Consider the following 18,221-nt stretch of genomic DNA (forward strand, 5'->3'; position numbering starts at 1 on the left):
TTCCTAGGAAACATTCCATATTCCAAAGCAGAATAGCAAGATCATTTTAAAGGAGTCATATCATACTATTTTTTAATATAATTAATTCATAAATGTTAGTCAAGGACCATAAACAAATATCATTTAAAATATTGTAATTGAATAACATAAAAAAAAAAAAATGCATTATTTCCCTCCTACTTCACCAATAGGCCTGGGTGTTGTTGACGTGTACACTACTGTTCAAAAGTTTGTGTACATGTAAATGCTGTTCTTTTGAACTTTGTATTCAGTAGTTAATATTAAGCAGCACAACTGTTTTCAACATTGATAATAATAATAATAATAAATGTTTCTTGAGCACCAAATCAGCATATTAGAATGATTTCTGGAGGATCATGTGATACTGAAGACTGGAGAAATGATGCTGAAAATTCAGCTCACAGGAATATATTATATTTTAAAATATATTCAAATAAAAACAGTTATTTTGAATTGTAATAATATTTTCACAATACTACTGTTTTTACAGTAATTGTAATCAAATTGGTGAGCATAAGAGATTACTTTCAATCTTACTGACCCCAAACTTTTGAATGGTAGTGTAAATGTGGGAAGTCATTTGTTAATATTGTTAATATGAGATTTCAGAACATTCAAAAAAAGTCATTTTTCTAGCTTAGTTTCAATAAATACTATTTTGAACTAGGAAGGAAGTTCTGCAATTCCTATGTTTTTATAGCATAAAAAATTATATTTATTCATGATATGACCCCTTTAAGATAAATTCTGATGTTATAAGCCCACATCAGTCTCATGGAGGGTGAATTCAATAAGTAAAGTGTGAGAAACAAAAAATAATCATGTGTCCCTGTGTACAGGACGTTATTTGAAAGATGAGGTTTATATGAACTTGGGCCCAAAGAAGGGGAGAAAAAGTGGTGAGAATTATTGACGTAAGTGTATGTCCATTAACTGATAATGCTCCACAGAAAGCCTGTGTATCTTTCTGAAGTTTCTCTGTTCACTGAAAGGCACATCTGCAGAGTCTTCTTAAGATGACTGAGGACAAAGACTGCTCCAATCACAGATGCACAGAGCTCAGGCGCAAAGGAGTGAAAGAAAATCAGGAAAAGGGAAGGAAAAAGAGGAAAGGACGCACCCTGCTCCTCATCCAGAGTCATGGATCCGAGCTGTTTGTTTACCACAGATGAGGGAGAATCTGAAACAAAAATAAGATGTACTGAAAAACTGAAACAACATCAGAACCAGTACAAACATAAAAGTGCAGACCTAAATCCAGCGCAGGCAGGATAAAAAAACCTTCCAACAACAAACCCAAAAGCCATAAAATCTGTAAAGATGAGTCTAAGAGGCTAAATTCTGAGTTAAAAGACACAAAGCCAAGGGTTAAAGATTGTTCCTAAAAAAAACTAAAAAAAAAAAACCTTGAAAATGGCATCCAGGAGAGCAAATAAAGGAGCACAGTTTATAAAGAACAAACTTATGCACAGCCTTCTTTAAAGCATTATGCACTTTCAAGCAGAATAAACAAGTCACACAGCAATCCGTAGTTCAGGAGTTGAGGATGATGGTGTCAGAACAGTTTATTTAGATGTCAGACCTATTGAACGTACACTGACAGTGACTTGCAGCTTCAAAGCAACCACAAGTCATTCATTTTTGTTATAGGTTTGTGAATACCCGGCAAGATGTGATGTCAGCATGTTGTTAAACTAATAGCGCACACTAGGGATATCAAATAAAATGAACTATTCCGGAAGTGCCTGGCTTCATAGACAACAAATATGCTCAGTTAGCCTCTAACCATTTCACATTTGTTTACAATAATTGAATGCATCACATATCGCTGAAGGTACCGAGAAGTATTTTGCGGAATATTGCAAAGGGCAGAAGAGAAGAACAAGAGAAGGTGTGAAAAGAACAAGATAAATGTGTATCGGTGTTGGAGATTAAGAAGAAAAAAAACAAAACAAAAACAGCACCAACCCACTCTATATGTGATTGAATTCCAAATGAATTAATCAACAGATGGCAGTATTACACACATAATGTACGTTTGACATCCGAGCTTTGCTCCAAAATATAGCAAGTTACCTCACTGTCTAATATCACACAGACCACTGCTAATAATATTCAGCAAGGATGCATTAAATTGATCAAAAATGACAGTAAAGACACTTATATTGTCACAAAAGATTTGTATTTTAAATACATGCTGTTTATTTGAACTTTCTATTCATCGAGGAATCCTGAAAATATATTGAGAATAATAAGAAATGTTTCTTGAGCAGCAAATCAGCATATTTGAATGATTTCTGAGGGGTCATGTGACACTGAAGACTAGAGTAATGGCTGCAGAAAATTCAGCTTTGCCATCACAGGAATAAATTACATTTTCAAATATATTTGAATAGAAAACAGTTATTTTAAACTGCAATATTATTTCACAATATTACAGTTTTTACAGAATTTTTGATCAAAGAAAAGCAGCCTTGCTTTTTTTTTTTTTTTTTTTTTAAATCTAAACAACCACAAACTTTTGAACACTGATTATGCAAAATTACAATCAAAATGTCTGGTGTTTGTGATCCTGGATATGCATGATCTGATATGCATGTAAGATTTTTGCCAAAACAAAGGGGCAGCTTCTGCATCGGATGTTGCTAGGTTTTGAAACAAAGCTCTGCTGTTGGTAAATGTAAGTGTGAATGACCAGAAGTTAGATATGTGCACGTCAGTGTGGTAGAGGAAGAGGAACACACTCGACAGCCAGAGGTGCAGCAGCAAATCAGGACAGCCATGAGACAGGCAGCCAGAGGGGTCAGGAGGTTAAAGGAGAGCGGGGATGCAGGCTATGAGAGGATGGTAACCTGCGGGAGGGCCTGCGTCAGAAGCAGCAGCAGCAGCAGCCTGTTGGGCTGAGCTCTCTGGTCTGGAGGTAACGGGTAGAGAAGGGATCGTGCGTCTGCCCTGTCCAGGGGGGTCCGACAAGAGAAGCAGTCTCTGCAAACGTCTACACACTAAACTTACCGGCAGCCGACGAGGACCATATTCTGACAATGTGGGGTCAGAGGGAGAGAGAAGAGCAGGATGGGAAAATTGATGGGATGGGGAAAGAGAAGAGAGGCAAATCATAGATAAGGAGGAATGATGGGTAAAAGTGCAAATTAAAGATTGAAGCTGTAGGCTGAGTGATGACAGACAAGACTGCAGGGTTTCATCACCAGCTGCTAAAAAAAAAAAAAAAGAAACTGTGCTTTAAACTCCATGGTCATGAGCGGAAACACGCACACATAAAAATGCCTGCACTGACACCATGAGAAAATAGGAAGGGTTTATCATTCAATAAATAAAAGGCGGCAATAGACACAACTACAGGTTTCATCCTGCTTCTGATGATGCAGGCCCTAACGGCACTCAATGTTCAAGAAAGAAACCCCACCTGAGGACAACAAATCAGTAAACACATAGGCCTTAAAAAAGGAAGCACTTTATAGAGTTGGATGATTGAAAGCTGATAAATGTATAAACTGAATGAGATGAATTTGATTAGAAAGCTCATAATAAATAATAAGCACATCATCTTTATGGAGCAGATACAATGACTCAGTTTACATGCACAAGAAAATTACACAACATAAAACAATATAGAACACAGTTTAAAAGTTTGGGGTCGGAACATTTTTAATGTGTTTTTGAAAGAGGTCTCATTTTCACCTTTTATTTGACCAAAAATACAGTAAAAAGAGAATTATTTTGAAATATGGAATTCCATGATGAATATTCCATTTTGAAAGTTCAAAAGAACAGCATTTAATTGAATTTAAAGGATTAGTTCACGTTCAAATGAAAATTACCCCAAGCTTTACTCACCCTCAAGCTATCCTAGGTGTATATGACTTTCTTCTTTCTGATGAACACAATCGGAAAAATATTAATAAATATCATGACGCATCCGAGCTTTATAATGGCAGTGAACAGGGTTCATGAGTATGAGCTTAATAAAGTGCAACCATCCACATCCATCCATCATAAATATGCACTCCACATGGCTCCGGGGGGTTAATAAAGGCCTTCTGAAGCGAAGCGTTTGTGTAAAAAAATATCCACGTCCTATGCCTTCCCTATTCAACTTACGAAAAATGTAACTGATGCGACGCCAGTTTTTTCTATGAATGTGGATGGATGCACTTTCTTCAGCTCATACTCATGACCCCTGTTCACTGCCATTATAAAGCTTGGATGCATCAGGATATTTAGAAAGAAGAAAGTCATATACACCTAGGATGGCTTGAGGGTGAGTAAATCTTGGGGTAATTTTCATTTGAAAGTAAACTAATACTTTAATGTTTTACTTTAAAAAATCTTACTGACACCAAACTTTTGAATGGTATAGTAGTGTATGCTTGATGATAAATATAGAGGAATATTTTAATAGCTGAAGAGAACATAAATATATTTTTCAGAATAAAAGCTAAATAAAACAAAATAAGGAACTTAAAGGAACACTCCACTTTTTTTGAAAATAGGCTTATTTTCCAACTCCCCTAATCTTAAAGGGATAGTTCACCCAAAAATGAAAATTTGATGTTTATCTGCTTACCCCCAGGGCATCCAAGATGTAGGTGACTTTGTTTATTCAGTAGAACACAAATGATGATTTTGAACTCCAACCATTGATGTCTGTCAGTCATATTAATGCGAGTGAATGGGAACACAATCTATAAGAGTCAATAAACACGCACAGACAAATCCAAATTAAACCCTGCGGCTCATGACGGCACATTGATGTCCTAAGACACGAAACGATCGGTTTGTGCGAGAAAGCGAACAGAATTTATATAATTTTTTACCTCTAATACACCACTATATCCAACTGCGTTCAGCAATTGCTTGGTGAGGTCTGATCGCGCTCTGACAGCGGCAGTGATGTCTAGCACTCATTGAAGTATATGCGCGAGACATCACTGCCGTTGTCAGAGCCCGATCAGACATCACCAAGCGATTGCTGAACGCAGCTGGACATAGTGGTGTATTAGAGGTAAAAAATTATATAAATACTGTTTGGTTTCCCGCACAAACCCATCGTTTTGTGTCTTAGGACATCAATGTGTCGTCACGAGCCGCAGGGTTTAATTTGGATTTGTCTGTGCGTGTTTATTGACTCTTACAGATTGTGTGACTATTGACACACATTATTTGACTGACAGACGGCAACGGTTGGAGTTAAAAATAATCATTTGTGTTCAACTGAGGAAACAAAGTCACCTACATCTTGGATGCCCGGGGGTAAGCAGATAAACATGAAATTTTCATTTTTGGGTGAACTATCCCTTTAAACTAGGGATGTCCAGATCCGATCACAATGATCGGAAATCGGGCCCGATCACGTGATTTCAGACTCGATCGGAATCGGACGTTACCTCCCGATCAGGACTCGGATATATATGTATTAGGGGTGCAACGGTTCTCAGTAAAAAATCAAACCGTACGGTTCTCCACTTACGGTTCGGTACGCACTTGCACCGCGGTCCATCTCGAGTGACGACGCATCTATTGGTTAATATGGTTTGTTTAAAATAGCAACGTGGAAAACAGACAGAGTTCAAATAATGTATTTTGCGATGGATGCGCAAAACGTTACAACAACAATAATCAGAAAGCGTGGACAAAACAGTCACTCTTTGTAAACTGTTAACTGCGAGTGCCGTATGCTCTAATGTCCAGTCATTTACGCCGTCATCACCCGGGTGTTGATACAGGTGAGACCTGAACAGCACACGTTGCTGTCTGTGTTTAAACTAACTTATTTAAAACTTGCTGATTTAAACCTTCAAGAACAAGACGCGAAAGAGAACTCGCACGCGCTGTGAGAAGATTTGTGTGCGCTCATCCGAAGCGCGCACACGCTTATTTCAGTCAGCGCGCAAATACTGAGTTCTCTTTCAAGTCTTGCACTTCAGCGGACAAATTCATACAAAAATTATGTCAACATGCCCGTCTTAGCGAGTATCCTAGCAAACAGTCGGTTATGTCTTAAGTGAACGTATATTAGTCGAGAAAGACAGCGCATGTGTAACAGTATATGTACTGGATCGTGCATGTCTTATAGGGAAAAAAACTATTCCTGCTGCCTGTTTATAATGTTAAATCAAACAACAAATAACAAAGAAATCACTCACTGCTCTTGACTGAATAGTTTTTGTAACTTCAATAATGATTAATCTTTATTTATTTTATACAGTAAAGATAATATGCAGTGTTATTTTATATTTGATTACTTTATCCATTTTCTGGACTTGAAAACTACTGTTAGATACCTGAAAAACCTGAAAAGCACTGTTCCTGGATCCTGGATCTGTTTTTTCGCTCTTCTTTATTCTTTTTCATGTATTATAGAAGTATCGGATAGGGACTCGGTATCGGTAGATACTCAAAATCAAATGACTCGGACTCGGACTTGAGGGCAAAAAAACGTGATCGGGACATCCCTACTTTAAACAGTTGAGTTTTACCGTTTTCGAATCCATTCAGCCGATCTCTGGGTCTGGCGGTACCAATTTTAGCATAGCTTAGTATAGTTCATTGAATCTGATTAGACCGTTAGCATCTCGCTCAAAAAAATGACCAAAGAGTTTCGATATTTTTCCTATTCAAAACTTGACTCTTCTGTAGTTACATCATGTACTAAGACTGACGGAAAATGAAAAGTTGCGATTTTCTAGGCCGATATGGCTAGGAACTATATTCTCTTTCCGGCGTAATAATCAAGGAACTTTGCTGCCGTACCATGGGTACAGCAGGCGCAATGATTTGCTGCCGTAATGATTTGCTGCCGTACCATGGGTACAGCAGGCGCAATGATATTCGAAACTCTTTGGTCATTTTTTTGAGCGAGATGCTAACGGTCTAATCAGATTCAATGAACTATGCTAAGCTATGCTAAAAGTGATACCGCCAGACCCAGAGATCGGCTGAATGGATTCGAAAACTGTAAAACTCAACTGTTTAATTCTAGGGGAGTTGGAAAATGAGCCCATTTTCAAAAAAAGTGGATTGTTTCTTTAAAAGGCAAATTATGTGCATGTAAACATGCTCAATGTCTCATATAAATGATAAAATGCAATCTAAAAAAAGTAACTGTTTAGTCGATTGTGTCATCTTACCAGATAAAGCTGCCTCTCTAGATGGGGTGGGTGTGGCTGAAGGAGTGGGTGTGGCTGAGGGAGTGGGTGTAACCTCATCCTGGCTCTTCTGATCTGTGTCTGGGGAGGAGAGGAGAGAGGAGGAGGCAGCGCTCTCCATGGAGGATGAGCTAGTTGGGGGAGGAGCTGTCACTGTGGAGGAGGAGCCTGAGGAGGAAGAGGAGGAGACAGACTTGGGCAGAGGCTCTGCAGGTGCAGTAGGAGCAGCAGGTGTAAGTACAGCATCAGGGGTAGGCGGCTCCACCTCCATCGCTCCTTCAGCCAACACCTCAGCGGGCTCTTGTGCCTGAGTGTGTGCCTCTGAGGTCGCAAATGTCCCTTCTGGTCGAGCCGCTGTACCTGGAGCCAAATCATCAAACATCAAGGTTAGCTTTTAAGAGTAAATTTAGAGTAATGGGCATTTACAGCAATTACAGACTTTACACCCTTTCATTTGACACAAGATTCAATGCACCATTCAATGGTTGATGTTAATTGACAAATAGGATCAAAGTTGAAATCAATGCATTGTGGATCTGAGCTGCTATACCTCTGGGTCGAGTTTGTGGGCGTGCTCTGCTGCTCTGGGCCTCGCTGGCCTCTTCGAACCAGCGTGACAACATGTCTGACATCCTCTGCATGAGTGATACATTTGGACTCTGCTCTCCTGCAAAGACAACATATCTCTTCATAATCAATATCAAATCAGATCAGAGCCTCAAATCTTTCCACTCACAGAAAGCAGAAGCACTGGAAACTTGATGTTTGCTTCAATAGCTCGCTGCAATACACCAGGAAGTAGTGAAGTGAAGCAGTCTTTGGACTAAATCCCTGTGAAAAGCTAACAAGCCCCCTTTAGACGGACTGAGTGTTGTTGATATTCATAGTCGGAGGTACTGAGAGAGATTAAAGATGTATTGAGAGACAGTGGAGACTGAGGGCTTCAGATCATTAAAAAAAAAATGGAGGAGAATGCCAGTGCGCATAACAGTTCTGTTCATAGAGGAGACAGCTGGAGATGAAGTGGATGTGCAAATGAGTTGGGGTAAATCAGGAATAGTTTCAGCTCTGAGACATTCTTCAGCAATGAAAGATGGTCTTGAGGCTTCAAGGCTGCAATGTTTTAACTTTTCAAAATAAAATAAAATAAAATAAAACAAAATAATAAAAAATAATAAAAAAATAATAGCAATATAAAAAAATAACTGATATTTTGAAATAAGTTATTATAATGATATTTAAAAAAAATGTTTTTGTCGATTACAGAGGTGTCATTTAAAGCGTTTTTACAATAAAGCACTACAAAAAGCAATGAGCATGAAGCTTATAGGTATTAAACATGAGGGAGGGCTGGTTATACTTTTCTGGTTTTATGAACTTTATTTTTGATGTGGTGTGACTGACTAGGAATTTCTGATTTTCATATAAAAATATGCTGCTTTATACAACGTCTGTCAGTCCAAAATACCATAAATAATAATAAAAATAAATAAAATAAAAATAACTGAAATGAAAAACAGTTTTTTTAAATTAACTATTATATTTTTGGTGATTACAGTGGTGTAATTTACAATGCTTAACTACATAGATAGCACCAGAAAAAGCCATAAGCAAGGGGCTTATAGGTATTAAACATGGTGAGGGCCGACTTACATGAAGAAAGGTAATACATCAACCTTTGCTAAATACCTTGCTAGCTCAAATTCACAACCCTTAAGGCCTGTTCACCGCGCGCGCGATTTTCGCCGACGTTTAACGCCTCCTGACTAAACAACGGGCGCCAATGTGAGTGTGCACACCGACGCGAAAAACGCGAGGCGTAAAAGCGTCATTTTTAAAAAAACGCCTCGGGTTCGTTTTTTTGGTTTGACGCGCCGCGTTAAAAACTGGCCGACCAATGAGATTGGTGCTTTTGTTCACGTGCCTGGAGCTGCTGAAGTTACAGTAAAACACGACTTGGTGGCGCTCAAGCACAAAACGGTCTTGCCGAGCACACAAGACGACGAAGAGAAAGTAAGTAGACGAGGAAGACCCCTACAAACTATCCCTGCATCTCAAACAGCTCCCTAGCTTCCTAGGTCGTGTATCAGTATACCATTTAAATGAATGTGGCCGACTCCCTGATCAGTGCCCTGACTAGTGAACTAGGGAGCTGATTGAGATGCACACTATGGGTGCTCTGCCACAGATGTGTATTCTGTATTTTTACTTTTTTTTTCTTTTACATTCAAGAAATATAGTTGAGAATGTCTGTTTCATAAATATGTTTATTTACACTACCGTTCACTTGCACTACTGTCATTGTGACATATTTGCACTACCGTTTCTGACTATATATATATATATATATATATATATATATATATATATATATATATATATATATATATATATATATATATATAAAATGTAGGCCTATGCCATTTTATATATGCATTTTTTTTTATCTTCTTTAACTTTATTAATATCATATTATGTTTATTTGCACTACCGTTAAGCACAAGCGCCACATACTGTCAGGGAATGAATTTGCACTTTAACTCGGCGCATCGCCGGTGAAAATCGCTTGGGTGTGAACACAAAAAACGTCTCGAAAAACGCTGACGATAAACGCGTGCGATATTCGTCCCGGTGTGTACGGGCCTTTAGACAGCAAAAGTAATGTTTGCCTCAACAGATGGAAAATGTTACATATATTAAAATCAATCAACGACAATTCTGACATAAGAACACACATATCTGTGGATCCATTCCTGGTGCATTAATCTGAAGTCATCCAATAAGTGTGTTTGTAAACAGAGCCCTCTGTGTTTATTCACCCGTGTATATGTACCATCCGTGCTGCTATGTTTTAAGTATTTGTGACACCGATAGGGCATGCCTGCGTGTTCTCATCTTACCATCACGCTCCCTCTCGCTCTCAGGCCGAGCGCGTGGTCCCGTGTCCGACCAGTCCCCTCTCAGACGCAAGCGCTTCACCGGGGGCTGCCTCAGCTGTGGAAACACACATCAACGAGCTGTCAATCACAGTCAAAACTTTTCAGACGCCCTAAAAATAACACTCTCTACCCCAAGCCTTGACTTCACTTTAGAATCATCTAGACTGGCACGTTTGCAGGAATTTTGACCAACAAACATTTACATGAAGGGAGATCTAATAATGGTAAAGGAGGGTTTGGCTGCCCTACCCTACAAAGTGCAACAGAACATCCTCATGGATTAAAAGCTGAGGATTTCAATTACATTATTCATTTTACTTCAACCAGAGCTCAAAATAAGAAGTTGAAGTTTAACTAAATGTTTCTTTGTGCCACACACATGTAGTACAACTCAAATGTAATGACTCTGTACAACAATAATGATTATTTTAATGGATTTAGCATCATAAATACATTAATACTGTACTATACATATGCTCACGGTTTCTACAGGTTTTATGAAGGTAAATGTAAGACTTTTTACAGACCTTTTTGAGACTAAATAAATTTAAATAAATAAGGGAACACAATATGTCAATATGTTCTTTAAAGGTGCCCTAGAATTAAAAATTGAATTTACCTCAGCATAGTTGAATAACAAGAGTTCAGTACATGGAAATGACATACAGTGAGTCTCAAACACCGTTGCTTCCTCCTTCTTATATAAATCTCATTTGTTTAAAAGACCACCGAAGAAGAACAGGCGAATCTCAACATAACACTGACTGTTATGTAACAGTCGGGATCATTAATATGTACGCCCCCAATATTTGCATATACCAGCTCATGTTCAAGGGATTAGACAAGGGCAGGACGTCTGGATGTGCACAGCTTAATCATCAGACTAGGTAAGCAAGCAAGAACAATAGCGAAAAATGGCAGATGGAGCAATAATAACTGACATGATCCATGATTACATGATATTTTTAGTGATATTTGTAAATTGTCTTTCTAAATGTTTCGTTAGCATGTTGCTAATGTACTGTTAAATGTGGTTAAAGTTACCATCGTTTCTTACTGTATTCACGGAGACAAGACTGTTGTTATTTTCATTTTTAAACACTTGCAGTCTGTATAATGCATAAACACAACTTCATTCTTTATAAATCTCTCCAACAGTGTAGCATTAGCCGTTAGCCACGGAGCATAGCCTCAAACTCATTCAGAATCAAATGTAAACATCCAAATAAATACTTACGCGATTAGACATGCTGCATGACGAACACTTTGTAAAGATGCATTTTGAGGGTTATATTAGCTGTGTGAACTTTGTTTATGCTGTTAAAGGCAAGCGCGAGCACCGTGGGCGGGGAGCGTGTGGATTTAAAGGGGCCGCAACCTAAATCGGCTCATATTTAATGATGCCCCAAAATAGGCAGTTAAAAAACTGAATAAAAAAAAAATCTATGGGGTATTTTGAGCTGAAACTTCACAGACACATTCAGGGGACACCTTAGACTTATATTACATCTTTTAAAAATACGTTCTACGGCACATTTAAAAAAAACACGAGTTGTATTAAAGACACTTCAGAGTTTAAAAATACAACTTCCAACTGATATCCGTTACTTTTTAATTAAAAAAAGTATCTTGAATGCCTCTGCTCCAAACCACTAAAATATAGAAGTGTCTATTACTGTACCTTCTGATCACAATGAAAAAAAGGGATGTTCTTCCTCAGTATTTCTGTCTTGTTTCCAGTGCAAATGTCTAAAGAATCTTAAATCAGGATGCAAAATGACAAAATATGAAGTCTTGTTTTCTGTGAAACTAATCGAAATGAAGTGAGTTTATGATTAAAACAAGAACAAATATCTGCCAATGGGCTCAGAAAAATCAACTTAATTCAAAGGTAAGTTTTCATAACTTGTTGACAGAAATTTGTTCTTTGTTTTTAAATTTGTTCAAATTCATTTTACAGCATCTCAAGTATATCTTGTTTTAAAGATGTTTAGATAATTGTTTTGGAAAACGGGACAAAAATACTAAGGAAGATATTCATTTTTTTGCAAAGTATGCAACATTTAATGCCAAGACTTTATGCATTTAAGACTTTCTGCACTAATTTTAGACATTTTTCAGGCCTTAATTTGTGTAAAGGTGAATTAAGACTTAAGAATTAAGACTTGAATTAAAACCTTTTTAAGACACCCTAAGAAACCCTGAACAGCTTTAAAAGGACAGTACACACACACACAAAATCAAAAAAAAAAAAAAAAAAAGGAAAATTCTGTCATCAATGACCCGTTCCAAACCAAATAAATATATTTTGAAAATCAGTAGGCTTGGGTCCAAACAACATTGGATCTCATTTGTGTTCCACAGAAGAAAGCAAGTAAAAGATGACAGAATTTTTATTTATTCTGGGGTGAACTATCCCTTTGAAATACAACACTAAATTTGATACAATGTGTAATAGGGGGTCTCTGTATCCAACAAGGGGTCCATGGTATTAAAACGTTAAAGACCTTGAGATGTTGATGGGATAAACTATCGAGGCCACCTTGCCACGTGCCTCACTCTCACACTTCCACCATCTCAGTCAGTCAGGACACTCTATTTTGGGTGTCCGGGTGCATTAACAAGACAAGCACCAGCTCTAACATAGCCACATTAGACCAAACAGAGACCAATGTGTTCATTCTAAAAATAATCTAATAATGAGCACTGCAGCTTCTTCCCACTTCACATGAAGGGATAAAATGAGCTATTCTTTTTTTACTTAGTTAAGAGGCAGGAAGAGGACACATGCAGACTGTCAGGGTGCTAGTGGTATAATAAAGTGCTGTTTATTTTAAGTCAAACTTGCAGAATGGCTCTGTTACAAGACCATTTATAAATACACATTGTATTAAAAATGTAAATTTGAATTCTTGATTGATTGATTTAACCTAGTTAACCAGAAGTTAACCTCAGTTTCATTTGGACACCATTCATAAGTAAATCATAATAAGCCCTCAACAATTTGACACTCCACATTCACTGATTGCAGAACAATTGAGTAAATTCTTGTTGTAGCAAAGATTTATTAAAGTCAACAGGAGCTCCTTCACTCTCGCTGGCAGTCATTGTGCACTGGGTGCCTATTTCTGTCTCGGCAGTGGAGCTCTGCGTGTGTCTGCACCTCTATTTGGAAAGGAATGTGATCGCGGGGGGATCCGGACACAGCTGATCACACCGTACAACAGCTGAAGGGACCGGAGCGGTGACCCAGCACATTTCACCACTACAATCCCAACACAACACAAGTCTGTAGACTGGCAGTTTAGATCAAAGAAACTTGATTAAGTAATAGTAAAGCGATTCATAATGTTCTATTCTATTTTACCAAATCAGCATATTAGAATGACTTCTGAAGGATCATGTGACACTGAAGACTGGAGTAATCGCTGCTGAAAATTCAGCTTTCCCATCACAGGAATAAATTACATCTTAAAATATATTAAAATAGAAAAGAGTTACTTCAATTTGTAATAATATTTCACAATATTACTGTTTTTACTTTACTATTGATCAAATAAATGTAGCCTTGGTGAGCAAGAGAAAGAGAAAAATCCAGAGGCACATCAGAATGGACGATATGCTTCTGGCTGATTGGCTGCGATTGTATTTTCTGGTTGCAAAAACTGAACACATTGTGACAGAGAAATTACTTGTTGCTGGAAACGTGTTGCATCAAGCCTGGTTAGTACATAGTATAACAATCACAAAGCCTGTCTAACTTCCTTTGCCATTTCATTCCCTTAAAGGTGCACTCAGTCATTTATTTCCTCATTAAACAAAGGAATAGTACTTTGAAAACTCTACAGTTTTGCTCACAGAATAAATTCATTAAACCATAATATGGTTTTTAAGACCCCTTTTTCATTTTTTCATTCCCTGGCCAGAATCAGTCTTAACAGGGGAATGTCACTCAGCAGTGCAGCAAGCAGTGATCCACATCCTAAACCAAAGCAGCAACGTCTTTTGATCCATCCTCTCTGACACTTCTCTTCAAAACTAATTTCAAACTGCATCGCTGAAGCACAATACTGCTGAGGATTACACAGAGTGCATGAGACAAGAGTGCAGAGAACTTCAAAAGTCCTTTATTTAGTTTTTGCCTTGGGCAAGAACAGACTAACTGCACACACTTGCCCCCCAGACCAGTCGCTCTTGACTTTCAGATGTCTGGCTCCACTAGGGCTGCACATCTCATGGAATTAAAATCGAAAGTGCGATTAATAAACCAAAAAAGGTTGCGATTTGATTACATAATATACAGTCTGAATGCTTCAAATTTAAGAAGTGGCAGTCTGATCAAGTGCACGTACTGAGAGGGTGCAGGGGTCTCATGCTTTCACATACTAATACATTTCAGTTTGAATTCATATTGTGCTCATTTACAATGTGCACTGTGCACAGAAAGCCCTACAGGTTCACACTTGCACAATTCCCAATAGTCCTGGCTATTACAAGTTATTATAAAAATCTAACAAAGAATAAAGATTTTAAGAACAAATATTCATTTATATATGAATTTTATTAACTTGAAAAGTTTAGTTTAAAATCATCATGAACTGTAAATTGTGAAAGTCTTTTGTTCCCTATTGTGATGTATATCTGAATGAAACGGCTTCTCGAAAAAGAAAATATGTAAGGCAGGACTTAATTTTGTTCATCAGGAATTGATTAGATTGTTGTATCGTTGTGGTGTGCTATTGCATACTGCAATATTTCATTAAAAAATACATATATTGTCAATTTTGATTTCATTGTGACTTTAAATCATTGAATATCATTGTACTATAACAGACCTCAAGTTAACCATATTACAGTTAAATACTGAAATGCTTGGTATTCGTAATCATATCACAACACTGATATCACAAGAACTTATGTGGCAAGAGATATGTTTCAGTCTTATCAAGCTCTGTGTTGTGAGTTCTTGAGTTTTTCCTTTCTGTTCTGCTTTCACAATGTGAAAAAGAAAAGAGACACTGTGTTCTTGTGATCTGCTTATCCAAATTAATTATTTTCCATGAATTATTCCACTAGTCTGCACTTGGAATCTATCGTTTCTCTCCACAAATTCTCACTCACATCTTTCTCTCTGACTATTTTCACAGGGTGCTTTAAATCTGAATGTTCTCTACTTGTCTTCACTTCTAATCCCTATTAGCGTAACTCAGGGAGTGTTTCTGAAGTGTAGAAACACAACAGACAAAATACTTTCATTTTTTATCGTTCAAAATGATGTAAAGCATTGTGAATTATCTGTAAATGTTTTTAAAATTTAGTAAATGACCTCTTCTCTGAAACAAATGACCTCAGGTGCACACCATAAGCTCTAGTGTGAAAATGGCCAAAGAACACCCAGCTGATATCAGCTTACCTCCTCTCGCCGCTCTTCAGAAGGGCCCTTGAGCTCCCTGGCCTGGTCATCTTTGGGGTCAAACAGGTAGATGTAGTCAGAGGAGTAACTGACCAGCACTTCTTGTCCATCTTCACTGTAACACAGAGAGGTGACGCGGCAGGATTTGGTGGACAGGTGGGCTGGGACAAAACGCACACACATGCCGGTCGTCCCTCTGCCCATGTAGTTACCTAGCGAAACAGAAAAAACATTTATAGGACAACATGATGAAACATTTAAAACTCTGTTTCTAGCTTGAAGGAGGAACTGAATTTTTCAGTGATTCAGAGGATGTGAAATCATCTTTAGGAGAACTTAAATATATAAGCTATCCTTTTCAAATGAGATATGAGGGTTCAAGACCTCTCGTTGTGGTATAGGAAAGTCACGGATCCATATTTGGCTCCGAATGCTAAAAATGAAAGATCTTGCAATCATGTGGCACGTATTTGTTCCTCTATAAATGTGATTTAAAGAAGAACAAAAAGCTGATATGTTGAACATGAATCATTTCTCACCCGTAGCTCTTGTTCCCAGCATTCTTCTGTCATAGATCCTCACTGAGCTATCTGAACAGCCCACAGCAAGATAGTAGGGGACCAGGGGGCAAATGGATATTGAGGTAGCGGCTCTCCGGCAATTAATCAAAATGTCCTGATAAGGGATAGCAGAGAGAAAGAGAGAGAGAGAAAGTGGGGAATGATGTAAAATAGACAAACAGAAAATAAATATGTGGGATTTAACATTTGAAACCTGCAGCACAGGTTATCAGGTAATCTTTAAATAAACATTAGTGAATCAAACACAGAGGGCAAATAGAAAGAAGAGTGTGTTTTTTTGGATTGACAGAGTATCATTTGGAATATAATCAATAATGTTTGTTAACATTCGAAAGGGCATTGAAGGGCAAAAAATATGTTTTTAAAGCAAGTCTGTATGAACACCAAGGCTGCACTTATTTGATCAAAAATACAGTAAAAACAGTAATAATGTGAAATATTACTATTTAAAATACCCATTTTTTTATTATATTTTAAAATATAATATATGTGTGATGCAAAACAGAATTTTCTGCATCATTACTCCAGTATTCACTGTCACATGTTCCTTCAAAATTATTCTAACATGCTGATTTGGTGCTCAAGAAAAATGTCTTATTATTATCAATGTTGAAAATGGTTGAATCTGTGGTACATTTTCTTCAGGAACCTTTAATAAATAGAAAGTTCAAATGAACAGTACTTATTTGAAGTAGAAATCTTTTTTACAGTTACTTTTGAACAATTTAATGCATCCTTGCTGAATAAAAGTTTTAATTTACAAAAATAAAAAAATTTAAACGGTAGTGTATAGCAGTACACAGCAAGTATGGCAGTTGCCCAAAAAGTATATATAAAAAAAAAAGGAAAAATTTAAAAATGCTATTGCATCAGATCAGGGGGAGGGGGGATTTCAATCCCCAACATTAGAAAATAGGAAAAAAAATTCTAGTTTCTCGAAGACAGAGCAGTATCTCAGATGATGGCATTAGATAACAAAATATCGAACCAAATGGCAATTATTTTATTATTTATTTATTATTTTATATTTTAATATTTTATTATTATTATTAAAGCACAAGCACACCTATTAAGTAAAATATGTTGTACATAATATAGTCCCATGCACAAAAAAAATCTCATTGGTTCAAAATCCCACTTCACATGTACTGTATATTAAATCTATTTGAGATCTAAAGCCCTACCACTGGCAGAAAACAAGCAGAGATCTAAACAACAAGCAGTGTGCTGTCTCTGCCTCACAAACAAATGCCTTCTGATAGCAACAAAAAGCAATCATGTCCTCAAGCCAATTCCGTACTCACAGCACACACTCTGTGGGTTGAGAAATTGAGGGTGGAGGCTGCTTCCTCAGAAACATAACTGAGGTGCAGCACTGCATCAGTGTTATTCACCAGCTGCAATGGTGACATTGAGGGATGTGGGAGGGGAGCCTGATCTCAGATCAGTACAGCAGCCCCTCCCCAGACCACTACCGAGAAGAAACGTGCTGAGCCTTTGGGTATATATGTGTAACATATTCAAAGCCTTCTTACATCTTTACAGTCCTCCTTTGTGCAGCTCGTCTTCATCCGCAAGTCAAACCACCTCACTGTACCGTCTTCTCCACAGGACAAGAAGGTGTAGGGGTCATTTGGCACCGTCATTATCTGTAGACAGAAACAGAAAGAAAAAACGTGAGACGTCAACCTCTACCTCACCACACATCGACTACAAACAAAGACACTGCTGACACAGAGAAGCGTTCAAAAGCACACTTTGTGGATTTTATTTCCATTTCTCTGCACTCTTTAAATAACACCTGTACCTCATAAGCAGTGCCATAGTGGCATGTGAACTGGCACTGTCTGTTGATTTCTTGGCTCTTCTCTGTGTGTGTGTAGAAAATGATGCCATCTCCTGAGCAGGACACAATCTGTTGATCGTTAGTGTGGGGCATGAACTTTGCGCTGAAGATGTTCGCCCGATGTCCTGAACGAATTGTCGTCTTGACCTAAAGGCAAAAGTACGACAATTTTAATTGAACAAAATGTCAACAAATATGCCACTGTTTAGCACAAGTTTGGTTTAATAAAGCTTTGACATTTTAAAATGATCAGTA

At 37.6% G+C, this 18,221-nt stretch overlaps 1 protein-coding gene across 7 annotated transcripts in view; it reads right to left on the bottom strand.

The window, feature by feature from the left end:
* dcaf6 (ddb1 and cul4 associated factor 6) overlaps positions 1-18,221 on the bottom strand; it is a 37,773-nt gene that overhangs the window by 9,331 nt on the left and 10,221 nt on the right. For 4 of the 7 annotated variants that reach the window (XM_048193410.1, XM_048193407.1, XM_048193408.1 and 1 more), the window contains exons 4-12: positions 17,928-18,113; positions 17,656-17,769; positions 16,079-16,214; positions 15,540-15,751; positions 10,088-10,181; positions 7,738-7,854; positions 7,170-7,547; positions 2,874-3,056; positions 1,142-1,201 (exon numbers count right to left, since the gene is read on the bottom strand). In XM_048193410.1, the coding sequence (XP_048049367.1) occupies positions 1,142-1,201; positions 2,874-3,056; positions 7,170-7,547; positions 7,738-7,854; positions 10,088-10,181; positions 15,540-15,751; positions 16,079-16,214; positions 17,656-17,769; positions 17,928-18,113 (1,480 nt within the window). The remainder of the gene's footprint in view (positions 1-1,141; positions 1,202-2,873; positions 3,057-7,169; positions 7,548-7,737; positions 7,855-10,087; positions 10,182-15,539; positions 15,752-16,078; positions 16,215-17,655; positions 17,770-17,927; positions 18,114-18,221) is intronic. The other 3 variants (XM_048193409.1, XM_048193412.1, XM_048193413.1) reach the window with 3 other exon arrangements.

Source organism: Megalobrama amblycephala, linkage group LG6 (genome assembly GCF_018812025.1).
Source record: "Megalobrama amblycephala isolate DHTTF-2021 linkage group LG6, ASM1881202v1, whole genome shotgun sequence".
Lineage (NCBI taxonomy): Eukaryota > Metazoa > Chordata > Actinopteri > Cypriniformes > Xenocyprididae > Megalobrama > Megalobrama amblycephala.